This window comes from Anticarsia gemmatalis, chromosome 13 (genome assembly GCF_050436995.1).
Source record: "Anticarsia gemmatalis isolate Benzon Research Colony breed Stoneville strain chromosome 13, ilAntGemm2 primary, whole genome shotgun sequence".
In the NCBI taxonomy this organism is placed as follows: Eukaryota; Metazoa; Arthropoda; class Insecta; order Lepidoptera; family Erebidae; genus Anticarsia; species Anticarsia gemmatalis.
Window position 1 is genome coordinate 7,860,069 of NC_134757.1, and position 22,030 is coordinate 7,882,098.

Consider the following 22,030-nt stretch of genomic DNA (forward strand, 5'->3'; position numbering starts at 1 on the left):
CGACAGTTGCAAGCATATTAAATAATTATTATCCAATCCAATCCATACATTTCGGTGATTCGATTTTATTTATACAGATAGATGAAATAAATAAAAAAAACACATATCTTCACAATATTTTATTCAAATACTACAATAGTAATAGACGTTACAATAACAATGTAACAGAGTATTAAGTTTATGTGGTAGAACATTTCATAACAATACATATCGCACCCCTGGTGCAACACTGTCACTTTTGTAAAAGATGAATTACTTATGTACTTACATATGTAGTAATGGTTTTAAATCACCTCTATCATTATTTATGCAAAAGTAAAGGGAAAAATTGACATTATAATATGAGCTATTCATTTATCTGTAGATATCTAATAAAGTCATTGCTGTGTGAGGTTCATCAATGTTTTAAATGCTTCTCCTGAAAAACTACATTTTTGCATAAGTGACAGTATTGCACCGGGGGTGCGATATAACCGCTTGAGGCCTAACCTCTCCCTCATTACGGGAGGAGACCCTTGCCCAGCAGTGGGACATTGATAGGTTAAATTTATTTTTATTTATTTTATTTCATGTAACGAGCCTTGTCAGTAACATATAGACCCCAAACAAAATACATAACATTACGTTTTAACTGAAAATCATCGTCAAACCTGGAGTGGCAAAATTGTCAAATATTAATATATAGTATGTCATTTGACAATTTTGGCATGATGTTAATCAACAAAGGGTCTTGCAATGGCACTGAACTTGGTAAAATTCAGCATAATAACTTTATTTTCCAAGCTAAAATCGCAATGATTCTTGTACGTTACGGACTTAAACGTTTCCATAAATTTTAATGTTTTAAGGCCTGCGCAAACGAGGGACAATCTTTGACGTTTTACCTCCACAATACATCTATTTAAACTCATACAAGTTATTAAAGAACCGCATTCTGTCCATATTATTCGTGATGCAGGGATTTTATCGATATTGTATCGGATAAAGTCCTTCGTCTGCCCAAGCCTATTGTAAAAGGTGGCGTTCAGGTTTTTATAATCAATGACAAGAACACGCCAATCACTGATCCATAAAAACATATGGCCAGGTCTTTTTTTAAATAATCATGTCTTTGAACTGCAGCCAACACTGAGCCGGATCGGCTCGTATAATGTATAAGTTGCTTTGATTAAGATGGTTTACAAAAAAATGCATGTGTTATCATTGTTTTTAAAAGCCTTTGCGCCACCAAGAATATAAACTTTTATATTTGTTTCATATTAGCACAATATTCATTTTAACAATTCGAAAGTATTATATAAATTCGATAATTTATCATTCAAAATATCATAAACCACACATTGATTTCATATTTTTGTAATATAATAAACGTGTAGCGTATTTAATTTCATTCGTGATTTAAAACTTCATAATAACACGTAACAAAGCTTTAACGTTATGTATAAAACTTTAAACTTAGAGGTAAATTCATCGAAATAGTTAATTATACGGATTTTATTTTTGGTAGATGAAGCATAGTCTCTAAAGGAAAACTGAGATAGTGTTATTATTGAGCAATTTTACATAAAAAATGTCAGCCACATCTTAAATTTATTTTAAAAATACTATTGTTTTCTTGCGTAATTCAGTTGAATTTTCAGCTTCTTGTCATACAATATAATAAACATGACCTAAGTATAGAGTTAGGCCTTTCTCATTGACACACACAATAGAAAAAGTGAGACATCCTATTTAGTCATTAGTCATTAATATTTAATAGGGCTAATGTTTACTAATTAAAGCAATTGTAAAGAAAAGTAAAAACAAAAGTAATATATTGATATAACACCGGAAAATTTAAAGCACCGTTGCAATTTCAGTTCAGTCGTAGTACAAATATTAAAAAAGGAATTCAAATTTATAGTTAACCATATAATTTCCTTTTGAGACATTGCTTCACCACTTCACACAGGCAGCCTATGGAATATTTAGGAAGGTAATATTTACGCACTAAAATAAGATAAAAAAATATACTCGAAATTTATTTATATTAATAAGCTTAAACTGAGATTCACTACTGAGCCCAAAAAGAAAAAAAATATAATAAATGCGATTTATTGGAATGGCTTTATTTGTTTTTTAAAGGAATGTTGCCAATTACGCAATGATAAATTATTATATTTTTTATAAGCACACGTAATAAAAAAAAGCCGGACGCCAACTTAGTTATACATCTTATTAAACCAATAATTAAATCTTTGGTTATATAAAAACAAATCACACCACTCTTTGTTATATGGCGATACACAATATACTATTTATAATCGATGCTACGCGTACTGCTAAACAAATACAATGTTCGTTCTTAGACCTAGTAGGTAATTTAATTCAGCACATGTTTACATATTTGAAAGCTTTTTAAAAGTTATATATAGGATATAATTAGTGCCTTTAACATAGTACTAACATGTTTAGTTCCAGTCAGCGTCAAGAATATGTATGCACCGTCACATTACCACAAGTACTTTTATCAACACATCATCAGCTAAGCGGATGCAACTGAATACCAGTTTTATACATAAAGCGATTGCCTAACCGACCTACCTGTGTTTTAACACGGTAACCATGAGTAAGACTGGTTGTCAGACTTTTAAGCTAATGGAATTTTCAAGTATTTTTATCAATATAGTGAAGTTACTACTATAGACTAACTTCAAAAGTAATTTTACTGGCACTGTATTGTTTCATTGGCAAGAAAATGTCACATTGATATTTTCTTACTAGTAGTATGATTAAAAATGTGTCAGTGTTTACATATTTTTGAAGCTGACTTTACATTTAAAGCCTTTATGCCACCTTTCAACACGACATGCTTACAATCTAAGCTTGTACACCATTATTTATCATATTATGTTGAATATGTATATTATATCTATAACACCTGTACGCAAGCACAATTAAACACTATGAAAACTTATTAACAAATAACTCGAAAATTCAATTTGTCAGTTTCTATGAAGTTTGGTTTAAAATTATTTAAGGAAAGGCTTAGTAAGAGTATATAGACAAACTCGGTGTTTTCACTTGTTATTAAAAATTGTAATATATTACTTAATTTTATCTGAATTTTAGGTAGTCTAAACAATTATCAACAGCAGTTAATGTAGCCCACTAAGTGTTAAAACTCATATAAAAAAACCGCTATTGAATAGATAAACTACCGTTGAATGTGCTCAGAAACCGGGGGTAAGTAATAACAGGTTTAAATTACTTATTGTTTTGTTTTATGTCTTTCCCATTCCAAAAGTAAGGGTTAACCTCTAAGAGTTGAAATAAAAACAGTACTGGCTGATGTCAATATTGTTAACTTTAAATAGAGATTAGGATAAAAATGTTTGCATCTCGAAATAATTGAAGGCTGTTGTTGGTAGGCAATAGTTATTATTTCTATCTAGATAAGTCTATCCGTGTCATTGGCACTGGCCGTAAGTCAGAAGCTTTTCTAAACATACACGATACAGTGTTGAATACCTATAGTTGCTTACTTTCTGTCGCACTAATAAACGTTGTGTGAGCTCTGATTAGTTATATAGTATTTTGTCACGTTCAATGTGAGAAAAAGAGAGTGTCAGTGAAAAAGACAGCTTACTTGATGATTATTGTAGATAACACGTTAAAATTTTGTCCTAAGGCATAAGTATACAAAATTGATTATGTGATTTGGCAGCATTTTAGTTATTTTTAAATTTCATCATCTAATAAGCCTCATAAAATATCAGAGATCACAATATACCACTGGTTAAATATGATGGTTTCGTATGCATAATATAATCACATCAATTCATTGTATATTCAATAACAATAACATTTACTGACCAATTCAAAATTAAACATACAATATTATTTGGAACAATGTTTGTTTGAAAACAGCAACCATATCACTTTAATTTTCGCATAATATAAAAGTATAAGAAATAAGTTTTACTTAATAAAAGATTCGAAACACGTTGGTGAGACTTGGACAGGTCTTAACAGCCTTTTAAATTACTTAGTATGAATACATGTACAGATGCATGCAATGTGAGGCTTGCTACACATTCGGTTCGACATTAATCGGTCTAGCCGGGCGGTAAAACCGAATTCGAAAAATACAATTTATTTTTCTTTAGTTATTTGATAACGCCTTAATGCGCTCTTTATTCTACAAAAATGCGATATTTTTTACTCCAAAAATGGCGGCGGAACGAGAGAAAGTTACGTAACTATCGCAGTGTAGCACTAGAACAACAAAAGTTTAAAAATGGTTTACTGTAAAATTGAGGTTTTCGAAATGTCACATTATCGTCGCAAGCGAAAAATATTATGCCCGATCGGCACTTATACGGATTAGTGCCGATCGGGTGTAATATTTTTCCGAACATTCATCTACACATGTCCGATTTTACTGGCTTGGCCAATTAATACCGACTCGAATATGCGTATCAAGCATTACATGTAATGCATGAGTTTGCCTTTCACGAGTTTCACAACTTTATGTGCACGGGCGTGTACGATACGTGCACGCTACGAACGTTATAAGTCACGCGCGAAATCCTTAATTTTCCCAATCTTTAGAAGGGGACGCATTGAGGTTTCTTAAGGCGCATTTCGTGGCACAATCTGATCAGATGTTACATTGCTTGGACCTGTACGCACCATTACCGTTGTGTATTACAACAAATTTAACAGTTTCAGAATATCCAAGTAATATCGTTCCTAACTATAAATACCGCGATAGTTTTTATTCTCTATAAAATGGAAAGACTTTAGATAATTTTTTTATCAGTTTCGAACCTGTGCATCGAGATTATGCTCATAAATTACTATAAATTATTTACAAAAGTGTCAAAAGTAACTTGTTAAAGTAAGCTGTTGAGAAGGAGTACAAATATAACGATAAAATATCAAAAAACATTGGCCAATATTCTGTTTTAATTATAACTAACAACAACTTTCACAAACCACATACAACGACATTAAAGAGGCAGGCTGATGTTTATCCGAATTCGACATCAAAATGACCGTTTTCAATAATATACCTGTAATAAATGATAGACTTTTAGTTAACTCTATTTAGTTAACAGTATAAAAAAAACAATATCTAAGTGCCTATCGCAATTGTAATCTTTTTTATGGATTAATTATTGAAAACGGTCTAACAGGTTTTCGCAATTGCAGATACCGGTCGTAGTTACTCAGCTAATAGAGCGAGCTGTCATCGCGTTACTAGCGATAAGCAGTGGAGCGAGTACGTACAGGTCGTAGACTACAGTTATCGATAGATAGGCAGTATACGTACGGTAGTACTGTAACAGTAAGTAGGTGGTGCTACCACAGCCATCGGCGCCGACCGCCGGACTCGCTGCGTCATTCGCTCTGCTGTTCACCTGTGTGAAATATTTAAATTATAGCTTCACTTATTGCAAAAGGGTTAATCAAATTCCGTGTTGAAGTATAGAGTTCACAGTGTAGCATATCTACTGTACTTATTTATTTAATACTTACATTTACAGTATAAGTGTAGCGAGTTATGGGTACGAAAATTCGGATCCAGATAACGAAACAAATTTATTAGTTAACATAACGTAAAAAACCAAGTTTAACGTAAAAAGTCACGATTCGATATTGGATAGTTTCGTTAATAGTTATGGAGGTAGGTTTTGATATTTCAATACTTAGGTGATGAAAAATCGTAAAGAGCGAATGAATGAATGAATGAATGAATGAATGAATGAGTGAATGGTGTACCTTCGTTGTTGTTGTGCTTGGCGCGCACCAGTCGCTCGGGGTGCGAGTGCGCGAGCTGCGTGTAGTCGCGGAACACTTCGTTGTACGTGTCGTCGTTGGACGACATCTCGCTCTCGCGCATCTGCTCGTTCAGCTTAGTCAGCCTTAGCCTGGTGGACAACACAAAGTAATTCTTATTTCCACTGACGTCACGTCACAAGTACGTACAATAAGGTACACCTCCCTGCAACGTTAACGACGGGCAAGCGTACGAATATACACGAAGTTCTTAAGAACATTGCACAGCGCGCTGACGTGCACGGTTGATTGTTCTGAGCAATACACAACCGACGATGCGCGCGACCGACCATGTTTAGCATTGCAGACAAAAAGCCTTTTGGCAAGGCATTTTTCACAGCTTTTTTTCGGTTTTATGAATACCGACCGGAGTCAGGACGAGTAATGTAAAGTGTATCACAGGGAGCGATAGTGCAGTCAGTATAGGCAAAAAATGGGCTCAGAAGGAGAGAGCGAAATTTAAAGTATTTATAATAATTTATTCTAAATTAATTTAGTTACTCACAGTGTAACAATGTCGGCATTGGCGTTAGCGACGGCGATGTCGAGCGGCGTCTGACCGTCCTTGTCTACTATCGACTGGTCGGCGCGGTACCGCAGCAACAGACAGACCTGCGAACATACACTTGTTATAATCTACACTACACTAGTTTGTCTGTTGAATAGCCGTGAAACAATAATATAACCAGGTTTTAATAAAAAATACGGACATCTTAACATGATTTATTGGCAAAATACAAATGTCGTGTTCAGGAATCCTAATTTTGATTTTTTATGTACGAAACTAGAAGTTTTACATTTGAGATAATAATAAATCATATAAAAGTACGTGCAATGGCAGGTAGAGACTATAGAAAATATTAAAAAATACATGCACACACAAATAACCTATTTATATATACAAATCCTTTGTGCAGTTTACTCGCCTTGCACTTGCAAAATGTTATTTATTCCATGACAAAAACTACAACAAAATCGTCACTGGTGAATAGTGTGTTTACCTGTCCAGTGTGGCCGGCTTCAGTGGCAAGGTGCAGTGGTGTTTTGCCGTCCTCGTCTTGCACGTTTAGTTTACTACCGTTTAGAAGAAGGAACGAGCACGCCATTACTGACCCCTGAAATATTACAGGCGTATTTTATGTTAGTTAAAAAAGACTCGGTTTCGGTTGGAATCCTAGGTCGAACTATAAACATTGCTCGAATTTTTCTGTCTAGAAATTTTCAATTTCACACGGATTTAGAAAGTTTCAGTCTCGTCTGGTTCATGAATAATCAGTCTAGTCTTTCTTTTAACTTTGTCGAAGTCGGCTATCAGTCTCACCGGATGCAGCCGGATACGAGTATTTTACAAGGAGCTATCGTCTATGGGACCTCCATAACCCAGTTACATGGGTTATAACACGACACGCCTCGGTAAGACCAGTCGGCGGGCTGTCAAGTTTATGACTACCGGTAACGACTGGAAAACGGTTCACAAGTTAATATTACTAGAGGCCGCCCGCGACTTCGTCCGTCGTAGCCTATGCGTTATTCTGGGTCTTCAGCTACCTATATACCAAATTTCATCGTAATTGGTCGAGTAGCATTTGCGTGAAAGAGTAACAAACAATCACACATATATATACATACATACGTTCTCAGTTTCGCATTCATAACATCAGTAGGATAATATGTGCACTCACGCTGAGCACGGCGGCGTGCAGCGGGTCCCGGGCGGGCGGCGCGGCGGGCTGCTGCAGGTCGGCGCCGGCCGCCAGCGCCGCGCGCATGACGGGCACGTTGTGCGCCCGCGCCGCGCGCGCCAGCACCGCGCCCGCCGACAGGCACGACATGTCCTCCGCTACACACGGCCGTTAAAGCGCACATGAACATTACGTGACGAATACGACGATAAATAAGTGACGAATTATATTGAAGTCAAAATGTATGTGTAGCTTTGAAAACTTGAATAAAAGTGAAAACAAAATTTGCCATATTTGAACAAATTATAATATTAATTATCTTTGTCCATACGAAGGTCTGTATCGTTAGTGTGCGATAAATTGGCAGTATACTAAAAAACTCTGGAAATTTCCCGTCGCCGACGTCGTTTACGCAGTGATATAGACTAAAGTATACCATTTCCTATAGCTCAGAGTCGTTGTACGAGAGAACTCACCTAGTTCGTCGCTATCCTCCCCCTCGGTGGAGTCGTGATCGGACGGTAAACTGAGATCGACGGCGCGGTCGCTCGCTAACTCGTTGCCGATCAACAACACCGGACTACCGTCCGACTTGCTAGAACTTTCTGACACTACAAACAAAAATAAAATACACTTTTTTACATCTTTTTCTCACTAAGTATGTCATATAAATAACTATATAGCATTTTCAGCTACTCTATTTATTATTAAAAAAAAAATACTATTCCAGTTAGTTACGTAGATATAATCATATATACGCTGTTAAAATCAGACCTCTAATAGATGATAATATTAGGTCGGAGAAAAAGTCTTTTCTCATTATAGTATGTATGAACTTGTAATAACATCTTTTCTCTACACAAAAAAGCTCGTATTACCTCACGAGCTCACTGAAAGAAGCCTAATGAACCGTGTACTCATTTGAGATTCTTGAAGCCAAAGAGATTTTATTACAAGGTTATACATACTATAATACGAAAATACTTTTTCCCCGACCTAATATCAGACAATAAAAAAGGGGCAGGGTCTTGTGTTACTCGTAAGCCACGCCCTCCGAAATCACATTCTAAATGCAGTTTTCAATATAGACTTACCACTAGTATTACTGTTGACGTCACTCTTCTCATCACTGATCGTCTCTGGCACAGAAGGTGTGGCACGAACTCTATGAAAATTAACACATATTTAATTTATAATTATTGATACATTTTCTAAAGGATAATTACTTTAGACTTATTACTAAATAAATATACATTACTAAAGGATCTAAAGGAGGATAATTAGCGGCCCGCCCCGATTTCGCCTGGGTTAAGTAGATCAAAATATATTGAGAACTGCTTCATCTAATGGTAAAGACAGAATGAAAATGAATTCAGTTTAACAACATAAGTTTATCTCAAACGGACTTACAGTAATAGATATGACTTTATTTTATACTAGCTGACCCGCGCAACTTCGCTTGCGCCACATAAAAGAGAATGGGTCATAATTTTCCCCGTTTTTGTAACATCTTTCACTGGTACTCTGCTCCTATTAGTCGTAGCGTGATGATATATAGCGTTCCTCGATAAATGGGCTATCTAACACTGAAAGTTTTTTTCAAATCGGACCAGTATAGACTGAGGTTAGCGCGTTCAAACAAACAAACTGTTCAGCTTTACAATATTAGTATAGATGTAGACTTTATATGGATTAATGATTGTTTTATAGTGAATTATATATATTTTATATTATGAGAGCAGTGATAGCCGAGTGGTATAAGTTGACACCTCCCACTCAAGTGGTCGCAGGTTCGAATCCGAGGCAACACACCAATGACTTTTCGAAGTTATGTGTGTATTAGAAATAATTATCACATGCTCCAACGGTGAAGGAAAACATCGTGAGGAAACCTTGCATGCCTAAAAATTTGTTTAATACATTTGTTGAGGGCATGCAAAGTCCCCAACCCACACTTGGCCAGCGTGGTGGACTCAAGGCCTAACCCCTCCCTCATTACGGGAGGAGATCCTTAGCCAGCAGTGGGACATTAATGGGTTAAAATTATTTTATTTTATTATTATAGTGAATACCTGCGTCGGGCGCGGCGCACGGACCAGCGGCGGCCGGCCCGCAGCGGGCAGGCGGCGGGCGACAACCCCGCGCCGCCCACCAGCGGCCGCACGAACTGCAGCGACACGTACTTGGCGCGGATCCACGCCTCGCGCACACACCTGTCCACCATAAACATATTTATATTCCAGCCGACTCGTAGCGGGATATTATACCACTATCAATTATCGACAACTGCTTAACTATCTTCAATTCTTTTTATGAAAACCCAATCAGCGCCCCTATTGCTTGCCTTGAGAACTAAATACTAAGTAACTCATGTTTCAAACTATCAATATTCGATAGTACCGACTGTAGAAAATCGCGCTGCTAAACATTGTTCAATCTAAACTCCTAACTTAATACCAGTGAAAAAAAAAATGTTTACACCTTTAAAACATCACCATATTGAATTCTGTATTAGTTTGTTTTTCTTTAAGTAGTTTTTGAGTTTACAGCGAGCAAACAGTCAAACAGTCGGCGGGGAAGAATGTTTTATAGATAAAACATAAAAAATATAAAATATAAGGTTAGATAATAATGAACCTAGCGTCATTATGCTTATATTGCTACTATATAGATAAATTCAACTCACGTTTCACAGTCTGGTGTGGCTTTTGTTAGAGTTGTCCCTTCGGTATTGGCCTCGTAGATCAAATTGACAATCTTATTGCCCAGTTCCGCCATTACCTACAACGTTAAAATACGCTATATTTGATACAAAAACATGTTTAACGCTGCGGTAGTGATACATGTATTAACAGTTGTCTAAGCAGTGCAAAATCTATAAAACGCACTTGACTGGCCAATTCAACGTACAAGTCACTTTATGTTAAAAGAAGGACTTCGCCTAGAAGTGATATAGTACAATTTTGATAGCTTAAATATCGTAATTTAATCGATATTTTAGAAAAGTTGTGTTTAAAATGTTCTATTTTAAAAGCTTACCTTTATAATATCAGGTTCCCAGTCGTCCAAAGTGAGAGATCTAACTTTACTGACGTGCACGCCTAGAGAACGATGGATGCCAGAACATTCTGAAAATTTACAGTTTTATGAAAGTTAGCGAAACCAGGGAGACTAAAACTAACATCGAACGAGAATCGAACGCAGATGGCTTGCCTGTTTTGTAAGAAATAGTTATACATACGAATAATCACGAGGTGTTGGGTTCGATTCCCGTGTTGGTCAAAGTGATATTGGTCTTTCGAAATTATATTAGATTATTTGTCACCAGTGGCCCGGAGTTTAGCAACGTGCCCTAAATATGGCAATAGGCTGGCGTGCTATTACATGGAACTAACATAGTAAACAGCAAAATTTAAGTGTCTTTCATACACCTCAGCCTTTTAGGATTTCACGTGATGCTTTATGTTTAAACGATAAGAAGGCCATAATTTCAAAGCAAGAGTAAAAATAAATTGTACATACCTATGCAGAGTGTTATCCCGAGGTTGATGCTCGCCCAACGAGGGTTTGGACTGCCGCAGTCGCAACAGTAGTTGTTACCAGGAATACTTAGCAGTTGCTCCCATATCCTGACGAAGCAATATACATATTTCAATGAATACATACGTATTCTAAAGAGGTAGATACTTAAAATCGTCGGTAATTATCAAACCTCACTGAATAACACAAATATTTGTACCGTATGTATGACAATTGACCATCTAAAGCACCATTATATCTAAATGTCCCACTGCTGGGCAAGGGTCTCCTTTTAAATGTAGGAGGGTTTAAACCTTTAGTCCACCGCGATGGCCAAGTGCGGATTGAGGACTTTGCGTGCCCTCAAAAAATATGTTTTAGAACTTATGGACATGTAGCAATGTTTCATAACACTATCAAAATCACTTCTGTTTGTTTCTGTTTTTATTGAACAACTCACACACGGTCATTTGATTCCATACTAAGCAGAGCTTGTACTATGGTAACCAAATAACTGATAAACTTAAGTATATACTTCTAAATACATACTTATATAGATACATTAACATCCAGGCTCAGAACAAATACTCGTGCTCATCACACAAAGATTTGTCCCGGGTGGGATTCAAACCGCTTAAACCACTGCGCCAAACGTGCAGTAAAACTTGAATAAATAGTTCCTTTCAAACGCGCCAGGGGCGCTGATCAGTTCATAAAATAAATCTCGATTGTCTATAGTGGTCTGATTACATACTTTCCCACAAATATAGTGTAACTAGCGGACTCGACAGACGTTGTCCTGTCTACACGTCTCTAATGTCCTGTCTACAATAACACAATGATAACAAAACATTTTTTTAATTTGATCTCAGCTCTGTCGGGGCAGACTAAAAATATTTGACACTGCGATGATTGCGCCGTCTGTCGGATCCAATGTAAAACATTCCAAAATCAACAACTACTAATAAATTAAAAATTAATTAAAAAAACATTGTCAAGCGGAGAAAATTGTAAACCTAAACCATTCTCAGATCTGCTCGAACACACACAAACAATTTCATCAAAATCGGTCCAGTCGTTTAAGAGAAGTTCAGTGACATACACACTTACAGAAGAATTGTATATATAAAGATATTCACCTGATTTTCCTCATGCCATGTACATTAGTGACGCTATGCCTCTCGGAGGGAGGGCGGTCATCGGGCACTAATATGAGCTGTGAGTCGGGGTTCTCTCGGCTCTGTCCTTGCTGTATCGCGGACCGTATACCGTTCTGTAGCGCCGTTATCCAACAGTTTAACATCTCTTCCGAATCGGCTTGTAGCATGTGACTCCTGAAATGTACATTTTAGTTTGCAGTATACGTTCATACTATACATTTCTGTGAAAATGTTTCTGAAATAAATTTTCTCACTAACGTCCAGCGATTTTTCTTAAATTAAGAAATATTAATGTTGTATTTCATAATACGTTATCAGATTCACTCATCATCTGACAGGTATTGCATAGGTTTCTGCTAGGGCTAATGAGACAATAATGAAACTCAAGCGGAACAGAATTACAATCGTATGAGCATAGTAACAAATTTCTAAGCAGTATTCATATTGGACTTACTTCGAGGGTGACAATACTTCGAAACAAAACCTCCTTTCGCCATCATGTACTGGTTTGACAGTACAGAGTCTTAGATCTTCTTCCATCACAGTCACGTTCAGCTCGCCTGTCCTTTTTCTGTTAAAAAATAACATAAGCTTACATTTTAGGTTCAATTACTTAAACTGCTACAAATATTGAGGGAAATCATCGAGCGCCTCTATTCCCTATCGTTCATCCACACAAATCCTGTTTTGCCGCCCGATAGGCTAGGCTAGGCTAGGCCGATTAATGCCGACCAGAATATATGTGTAGCCAGCAAACCGTTTAACCAGATACTTTACACGTGAACTAGTGATATAGGAATAAGGTATTTTTAAATTTTCGAAAATAAATACTAAATATGATTAAGTGAGGCATTAATCAAGTAGTCCCACTTAATAAAACACCTTTTAAAACAAATATTCACTTACCTATAAACCAGCCGATTGTCGTATAAATAAAACCATCTTCTGTTCCACGTTTTAAACGCGTTAGAAGTCCTTTTAAACAGGTAACCCTGCATTCTAGGCATGTTTTTAAGGCAAGGAGTGCTTAGCAGGCCGTCTTTACTGTCCCCCTCAGCTTCAGCAGTCTTACAACTTGGCAATACTGTGTCCTTACTATTCACTATAGTGTGGCGGTTCTCCATCTCTTTGTCGAGTATTTTTGTATCGTTACGCATTGTTGCTATCTGAAAATGTGATCATTAGTTGAATGCTTGAATATTTCTTGTCGTGTCGGTGGACGTTTGATGTTGCATCGTGTTTAATTGTGATATAACATATTTGTATTAGGGACATTATTATTGTATGCAGCGCAATGTTTACATAACTTGAGCGCAAAGTGGATTTTCTGATGGCTTCCTGACGTCATTCGCATAGCTGTTCAATATAACATACGATGGTAGAAGGCGTAAACGAGTTTTGAGCAAAATTAAATATGAGATTGGTTAAATTAGATGAATATCTTTCACTACCTTTATTAACGGATTGCAACGTGACAAAGTGCAATGTGGATACAAAACTAAAGGTCAGTTTAATGGCTTGTCGATAAGTGTCAGAAAACCTATCCAATAGATATAATAGTCACAGCAAATGTATAAAAACAACTGTGAAAACACCACCTCATAAGCTACTGATCCTTATTTAGATATTTAAAACTTTTGACAAGTAAAAGTTACAGCCGTATTATCAAAAGCTTTCTATATTGCATACCTCGTCAGCTGTTGACTTGAGGAAAGGCTCCAAGTCCTCTGACAAGTCGGCACCTTGATGGTAGTAAGTGCAACACGCTTGCAAGTACGACAGGAACTGAAATAGAAAGCCAACACTGTAGAGTATTCATATGATTGTATAAGAATTAGACATTAATTAACTACATGTTTGCTTATCGTGAAAGTATCAAAATTATTCATCTCTATCAGTGTTGCATATTTAAAAAGGCGCTGCGAATTTTGCTGCAGTGTTTCATGGTTCGACTCTTTTCAATAAATAAATAAATATTTTTGGGACAACTCACACTTCTGATCCCAAACGAAACTAAGCAAAGCTTGTACCATGGTAACCAGATAACTGATATAACCTATATACTGCTAAAAACATACTTCTATACATGACAGAAAGAGGGATTGAATTCTTCATCATAATAAGGAATGCCACCTTCAAGTACTTTAATCATTGAGAAAAGACTGAGAAACGACTTGGTATTTAATACAATATTTTATTAGGACATTAGACTCACATAGATTAAATCATAAATGCTATTTTATTTGCATTACTAAAAACAATAACCATAATTAAATTAATAAATATTTAGATATACATGCAATAAAATATATTTAATTTAACCTTCTAACTTCTAGACTATTTGCCCTAAAAACCTTCTAGACTCATCTATATTTTTATTTAAAAAGACTTTTATCACGAAAGTGTTAACCTATAGAATGAATGTTTCGTGCATGACATGTTCCTATAGTAGGTACATATTTATACCACACATTAGTGAAAGTCACGATCAAAAATATCATAAAACCAGTAAGCTTTCTCGCCATCCTGTGCAAACTTTCGATGACCAACAGTGTAATAAATACGCACAATCTTACATATGTACATATCTATGCTACACCAGAAGGTATAGACCAGGGTTTCTTAACCTGAGGTCTGCGGACTTCCAGGGGTCCGTAGACCGGTCTCAGGAGATCCGCAGACAACATAAAAATTACGCCTCGTGGTTGAGCGTTTGATAGATACATAATATGTACCTGTGAGTTATTTTTTTTTTGTATTATTTATACGGGTCCGCTAATCATAATAAAGAGGCGCTAGGGGTCTGCTCTAGAAAAAGGTTGAAAACCCTAGTATAGACGAAGGTGCATGGAATTCACCCACATTTCACCGTTTCCAGTGTACTAAGATACGAGCCTATCGCCATATACTAGTCGTTGCCAAACTCCGGGCTATTATTGGAAATAGTCTAATATAGTATAGACTACACTTATTACATTTTGTCCAAGCCAGGCAATCTAATACGGGAGCTCGAGATCAGCAGTCGTAGGTACAAATACACTACCGAAAGAGTCTCAGAGGCAGTCAAGTCAGTGTTTAAAGTAAATTTAACCCATTAATGTCTCACTGCTGGGCAAGGGTCTCCTCCCGTAAAGAGGGAGCGGTTAGGCCTTGAGTCCACCACGCTGGCCAATTGCGGGTTGGGGGCTTTGCATACCTTCAAGAACTATTCTAAAGAACTCTCTCAAAACCTTGCATACATATCACGATGTTTTCCTTCACCGTTGGAACAAGTGATAATTATTTCACCACTGTTTAAAGTAGGCATGGTTTATTAAATTCAATGTTACTTTAAGTAAGAGTAATGATCATTATTTATCAAGAGTTCCACTTGTGTTCAGCAAAGGACGTCATCGTTCATAAACTTAAAGTATCACTCATTTATCATAGAAGAACATCATTCTATAGTACTTTTGAAGTATTATTACATAAATAATGTAAGGGCAGACAATAACAAGGACAACTTGTATAGACCGCGACTTCGGTCATTTGAAAAATTGAAAATCGAATTGTTTGAGGTTTAAAATAGAAATAAGAGAAATGTAAGAGAAAATATAAGAGAAATGCGTATTACAATATAAAATAAAAATTGTGGGAGTTCACCCTATCAGTGCTCTGCAGAACGAGCCGGCCTGATTTTTTTTTAAACATCTCCCGCACTAAGAATTGCTCTTGTGTCGCGGGGACTTTTACAAACAACAAACACGAAGTACAACCAGACCCGAAACAATTATTTGTGTATCATACGAATAATTGTATTGTTTCTTTATTAAATTAGCAAGCTCAATTCATACAACACTTTCGCCAGACATCTGGCGAGGGCAAATTGCGATAACTGTCACTAATGATAACAAACGACGCGAACACAATATGTAAATGAACTGTAATAAAAATGTATGTGACATGCGGTGTCCATTATTACTACACGCCACGAAAATTTCCCCTGAGCATCGTAAACAGTTTACTGTTAAAATTAACGAGAGAACTCATTGCAGTACTAGCTTTTACCCGCGACTTCGTCCACCACCTGAATTTTCCCATGGGAATGCGTCATTTTCCCGGGGTAAAAAGTAGCCTATCTCCATACCAAGTTTCATGGAAATTAGTTCAGTAGTTTAGGCGTGATTGAGTAACAGACAGACAGACAGACATACAGAGCTACTTTCGCATTTATAATATTAGTATGGATTAGCTTCTACCCGCGACTTTAATCGCATGAAACTATTTCCCGGATTAAAAAAATATCCTATGTAACTTTAATTCTGCTTATAAGCTGTCAGTGTTCTAAATGTCATTGAAGTTCGTCCAGCAGTTTTTTTTGTTAAAGAGTAACGTACATCCATGTGTACTTACAAACTTTCGCATTTATAATATTAGTAGGACGCAATAGTGTGTGACTCATGTGCGGCATCACGGCGGCATAGACTGAGTAAATACGATGGTAGTTCCCATGATATTTTTCGTAAACCAAAAGCTTTGTAAAATTTTATCCTATAGTATTTCATAATACCTAAGGAGCTTGTGGCTAAGTAACAACAGCCGTAGGATCGATCACTGAGGTTAAGCTACGCTTGCCGAGCTTGTTCTATGAATGACTGTCGACTGACCATCTTATATCTATCAAGTTCCTCCGCGTTTCGAAAGGTACGTTGAATTGTGGGCCCGACTGTTTGTGATATTTAAACTCCTGTGCTCCATGCTGCTCTAACTTACAACAACAGCAATGTTCGTCAGGAGTTAAAAATCAGATCCAATTATGCTTTTTGTTGTTAGACAAAAACAGTGATTCACACCTTCCCTGTGGTCGTTGTTACAATGATAGCGAACATTTGTCTCATAATTCAGAAGTTTTGAGTGTAAGTTATCACTGGATTGAACTATACTACTATTACAATGTATTTGCGGTTATAATGTAACTGACGTCATATTACATACTGTACCTAATACTCGACTGTAACAATTTCCTCAACAGTGAATCATGTTGGTCGTAAAGCCGTTTACTCATACACAATGTTTCCGCCTGTGTTAGTTTTAACGATAACAAACCTCAGATTAACAGACTAAACTTAGGTGTAACCACAGTTACAAACGTTTGGCGATAGTAAGGGCCAGTTTCACGGGTAATGGATAAGAGACGGATAACCTATTCAACGGATAAAGTGACAGCAAATGTATGAAAAAACTTCAGCTGTAACTATGGACAACTGTACTCGCGAATATACATTTCATTGTGAAAGCCTAACTATGGTTCGTGGAAAAGAAATTTCGTAAAAATTTAAGGTGTCCGTTTATGACCTTAGTCATATCTATTTTTAAATAGAGTATCGATATAGGTGTATCGATTATGTGTTCGACCGACAATTTACAACGAATAGAATTGTGTTATGAAACAAACGAAACTGCAACAAATTTAGTTTTTTTTTTATTAGAGCAAGGCGTCAGATTACGACGTCCTATGTAGGAAGGTAAGTTCTTATTAGATAAGTAGAAGTAATAAACGAAAACATACCACAAATTTAAAATTATGAATTGATACGACTACTTAGATTATAAATATTGACAAGTGTGTTACTATTTGAAAGTTTTTGTGCCCGTTTGCTCACGGACAAAAGGGCCACATGTGTTCTGAAACATGTGTTGTCGTTAGCAAGAACGTGTGTTATCTATGCCTATAAAAAGGTAATTTGAGTACAGAAATACAATGGAGAATGTTACTAGGTATGCCAAATCGCTTTAAATTTTGACACAGTATAGCCTGTGTGTATACATATAAACTAGTTTTTGTTTCAGTCAAAAATACCGAATAGTTTTGATTTTATAAGCATTCAAAGTTTCGAAAAATATCGAGTCCCGCTAACGGCCGCGTGAGTGGTTGTGACGTCATACTACTACACTTGCGCCGCGCGGGCCGCGTCCCGCTTAGTATTAAGTTGCCAGCCGTTGTTGTTGGTGTAATAACTTGCGCAGTATTTTGTTGTGTTTGCATCCGCTTATTACATTTATGGTGTAGTAATAGTAAATATTATTCAATTAATAAAATGGATGAAGGATTTGAAAAAGGGCAATCGGATAATCTACCTAAAATAGATGAAAATAATGTTTGCGCATTATTTATCAACAAATAGAGATTTTGTTGCCTCCGAAATCCTTTTTATTATTATAAATACGAAAGTTTGTGAAAATGTATGCATGTATGTATACATACTATAGTATTATATGTATACTATTTATTTATTTGTACTATTTACTCCGTACGTTTGGCGCAGTGGTCTAAGCGGTCACCTCGCCGCAATAACCGTAGCGCCGCGTATGAAGGTTTTGAATCCCATCCGGGACAAATCTTTGTGTGATGAGCACGAGTATTTGTTCTGGTTGTCAATTTATCTATATATTGAGAAGTATATAAGTATGTTTATCAGTTATTTGTTTACCGTTGTACAAGCTCTGCTTAGTTTGGAATCAAATGACCGTGTGTGATTTGTCCAGCAATATTTAATATGTAATTAAATATTTAATGTATGTATATAGGTATGTATGCATATATGTATGTACATATGTATAGATGTTTGTATGTATGTATGGATGTTTGTTACTCTTTCACGCAAATGTGACTGAACCGATTACGATGATATTAGGTATATAGGTAGCTGAAGGCCCAGAATAACACATAGGCTACTTTTTATCCCAGAGTTCCCGAGGGATCGGGATTTACACGGGAAGGGTTTCCATGGCGACGAAGTCGCGGGCGGCCTCTAGTATATTATACATATTTGTAATATCTATACTGGAATATTAGAAAGCTGAAGAGTTTGTTTGTTTGAACGCGCTAATCTCAGGAACTATTGGTCCAATTTAAAAAAAACTTTCACTGTTAGCTAGTCTATTTATCGAGGAAGGCTATAGGCTATATATCATCACGCTACAACCAATAAGAGCAGAGTGCTAATAAAAAATGTTACAGAAACGGGGAAAATTTTGACCCATTCTCTCTTATGTGACGCAAGCGAAGTTGCGCGAGTCAGCTAATGTTAGATATTCACGATCACGCATATTATAAAGAAACAATTTTTAATCGAAATAATCGCGTACCTACTTATTGATTTTACATTTTTCCTGCCACTGTAAAAACAATAAATTCGCGATCAATCCGGTTAGAAATTGATTCATTATAAGATAAAGTTAATTATTATTACTTATATACTTACCTACATAAAATTTTATTACATTTAGGCACAACATATCATTTCCTAGTATTTGAATTGAACATTTTTAAAAGTATTTAGGTATAATTTCAGCGCACCGAGCGCGCAACCGCAAGCGGACTGTGTGAGCCAGACTGAGCGTAGTGTAGAGTGACGTCACACCGTCCCCGAGAGCAAGCGTCGTGCGGTTACAACTTGTTTTACTTATAAATCGGAAACTAATTGAGATATCGAAGTAATTCTTTCACTAGTATTTTTTATTTTTAACAAAGAATAAGGAGGGCTAAAAATCAAAATTTGTTAACATTCTCCATTATGCTACCTAGATTATATTTTTAAAGTTCCGTATCCAAAAGGTTAAAATGGGAATTACTGAGACTTCGCTGTCTGTCTTTCACAAGGCTGTATCTCATGGACATGGTCATGGATACTTAGACAGTTGAAATTTTAACAGGCGATTTCTGTTGCCGCTGTAAAAACAGGTACTTTGTAACAGGATAAAATAAATATCAAAGGGGGCTCCCACACAGCAAACGTGATTTTTGGTGTTTTTATAATACTAATAGTACAGAACCCTTCGCGCGCGAGACTAAGCCGCACTTGATCGGTCTTTCTAATATTTATCAACAAACAATAAAACCGTAGTGGCTATCAGTGGTTACCACTATTTGTTTTTTCGATAACAAAATATCATGAATAGGTAAACTTAGTATGAATAATTGTATTCAATCTCAACATATTTTGTTTGCTAACAACTAAAGTATGAATGCGAAACGCGCAGTACTTAGATAAAGCAAATAGGTATCACAGTTTTTACACGCTACAAATAATCATTAATTATTGACTTCCTGCTGACAGCACCGGTTATTATAAGATAAAATGCACGTCATACGAACATACGGCACTCAGGCATATTACCCATATAAATGCGAAAATAAACTCTGTTAGGCTTTTACGATTAAACTACTCAACAGATTGCAATAAAATTAGTGGAATCGGTAGCTTATACCGACGGGAAGGATAAAGCACATTGAAGGTAATGTTTGAAGGTCTAGTAATCATAGCAAGATATTTGGCCCAAATAGCCTAGATAAATAAAGCAAAGTGATATCAAATCGCGATACGACTGCTAATTTACTTGTCAAACAATGACTCACACGCTTGTATTTAGTTTCTTGGTATTGTGACTCAGAAATTACCTTAAAAGTAAAGAAATACTGGTGATCTGGTTTGATGTTTTGTATCTTTAGCACCGATATCGTGATAGGAATTGGCTTCTCATATATTGTTTCATAATATTCTTGCTCGATTGGATCTAATTCCATTTATTGCATTGACTGCGCAGTATAGTAATGCGGTAATCGGATTGTATGGCACCTATTTACGGCTCACCTTACGTCGAGTGTTACTCTCATTACGTATAATATTATTACAGTTCAATTTGTTTTATTCAAAATCGTATAGCACATTATTCTATGAATACATAATAAAATGTATATTAATAATACCAACGAAGGTCGCCCTTAATGAAATTCTTACAAATTACAAGTAATTTATAATGAATGAAACTTTTTTCGTTGTTCGTCAAATATTATAAAAAATGCGAGGATATTAACAAATAAGTAAGTAAGTAAGTACTTATTTACATACGTATACTTATATATAAGTACACATACTAAAATTATAAAGTTTAGAGTATGACAAGACTTTAAAAGTGTATAATATAAATAAATAAGAAATCAATTACCGGTGCAATCCAAACAAGTACCAAAATCACTTCACAGAAACAGTCCACCGATTCGTCACGAAACTATTGCACTAAGAATACTGTTACGTTTGTTATAACAAAAAACACATCGATACCTTTTGCAACACAATACATAACTGTCGGAGAGACGAAGACGACTCACTCTTCAAATAGACTAAGCTAACAGTGTCAAACACTTAGCATTTGCGAATGCACTACACTCGGTAACACTCGATTCAAATATCGATAATTTAGCTAATACGCGGTAATGAATGACAACTTTCCGATATCATATCATTATCAAGGAACTGTAAAATATGATAAATGGGTACACATTATTTTCGTGTTTTAGTCATTATAAAAACATGTACTTAATGTGTCGTTGTCCTCGAAATCTGAATAAAAATGTTTGTGAAATTTAATAAACAAATAGGTACAATAATATAACGTATATTATTTATTTAACATATAGGTGTGTGTTGTGTTTTTATGGTGCATTTTTTAACTAAAATAAAAACTTGAGTATAATTTAATTCCATGCTTTATACACTTTGGTCGGAAAACTCTTTGTTTAATTGTATTCGAATAGGTATTGACCTCATTTAGGTACACACACGCATTATTTCAACAAAAATAACGGTTAATATAGCGATATCAACTGAAGCAGTGGGTACATTACAGGGTCAATTCTGCAACGTATAGTACTACAATGCGAAAGGTTGCATAACATCACAATATAAAATTGGACGTAGTAATTTCATTTTCTAAACGCGACCTTATAAAGCAGCGTCACGTTATGTGATGTAAACAAAACGTATGAATCATTATTGTTTTTTTTTTTCTCATTAATATGCGCGA

At 35.9% G+C, this 22,030-nt stretch overlaps 1 protein-coding gene across 1 annotated transcript in view; it reads right to left on the reverse strand.

Annotated features, from left to right (window-relative positions):
* Positions 1–106: 106 nt before the first annotated feature.
* The window catches only part of CenB1A (Centaurin beta 1A), a 29,168-nt gene continuing 7,244 nt past the window's right edge, over positions 107–22,030 (reverse strand). The window contains exons 6-20 of the mRNA XM_076121371.1: positions 13,874–13,969; positions 13,091–13,350; positions 12,639–12,755; positions 12,164–12,358; positions 11,028–11,134; positions 10,545–10,633; positions 10,192–10,286; positions 9,578–9,718; positions 8,600–8,670; positions 7,982–8,116; positions 7,506–7,663; positions 6,825–6,938; positions 6,329–6,435; positions 5,767–5,915; positions 107–5,405 (exon numbers count right to left, since the gene is read on the reverse strand). Coding sequence (XP_075977486.1) covers positions 5,386–5,405; positions 5,767–5,915; positions 6,329–6,435; positions 6,825–6,938; positions 7,506–7,663; positions 7,982–8,116; positions 8,600–8,670; positions 9,578–9,718; positions 10,192–10,286; positions 10,545–10,633; positions 11,028–11,134; positions 12,164–12,358; positions 12,639–12,755; positions 13,091–13,350; positions 13,874–13,969 — 1,854 coding nt within the window. The 3' untranslated portion in view covers positions 107–5,385. The remainder of the gene's footprint in view (positions 5,406–5,766; positions 5,916–6,328; positions 6,436–6,824; positions 6,939–7,505; positions 7,664–7,981; positions 8,117–8,599; positions 8,671–9,577; positions 9,719–10,191; positions 10,287–10,544; positions 10,634–11,027; positions 11,135–12,163; positions 12,359–12,638; positions 12,756–13,090; positions 13,351–13,873; positions 13,970–22,030) is intronic.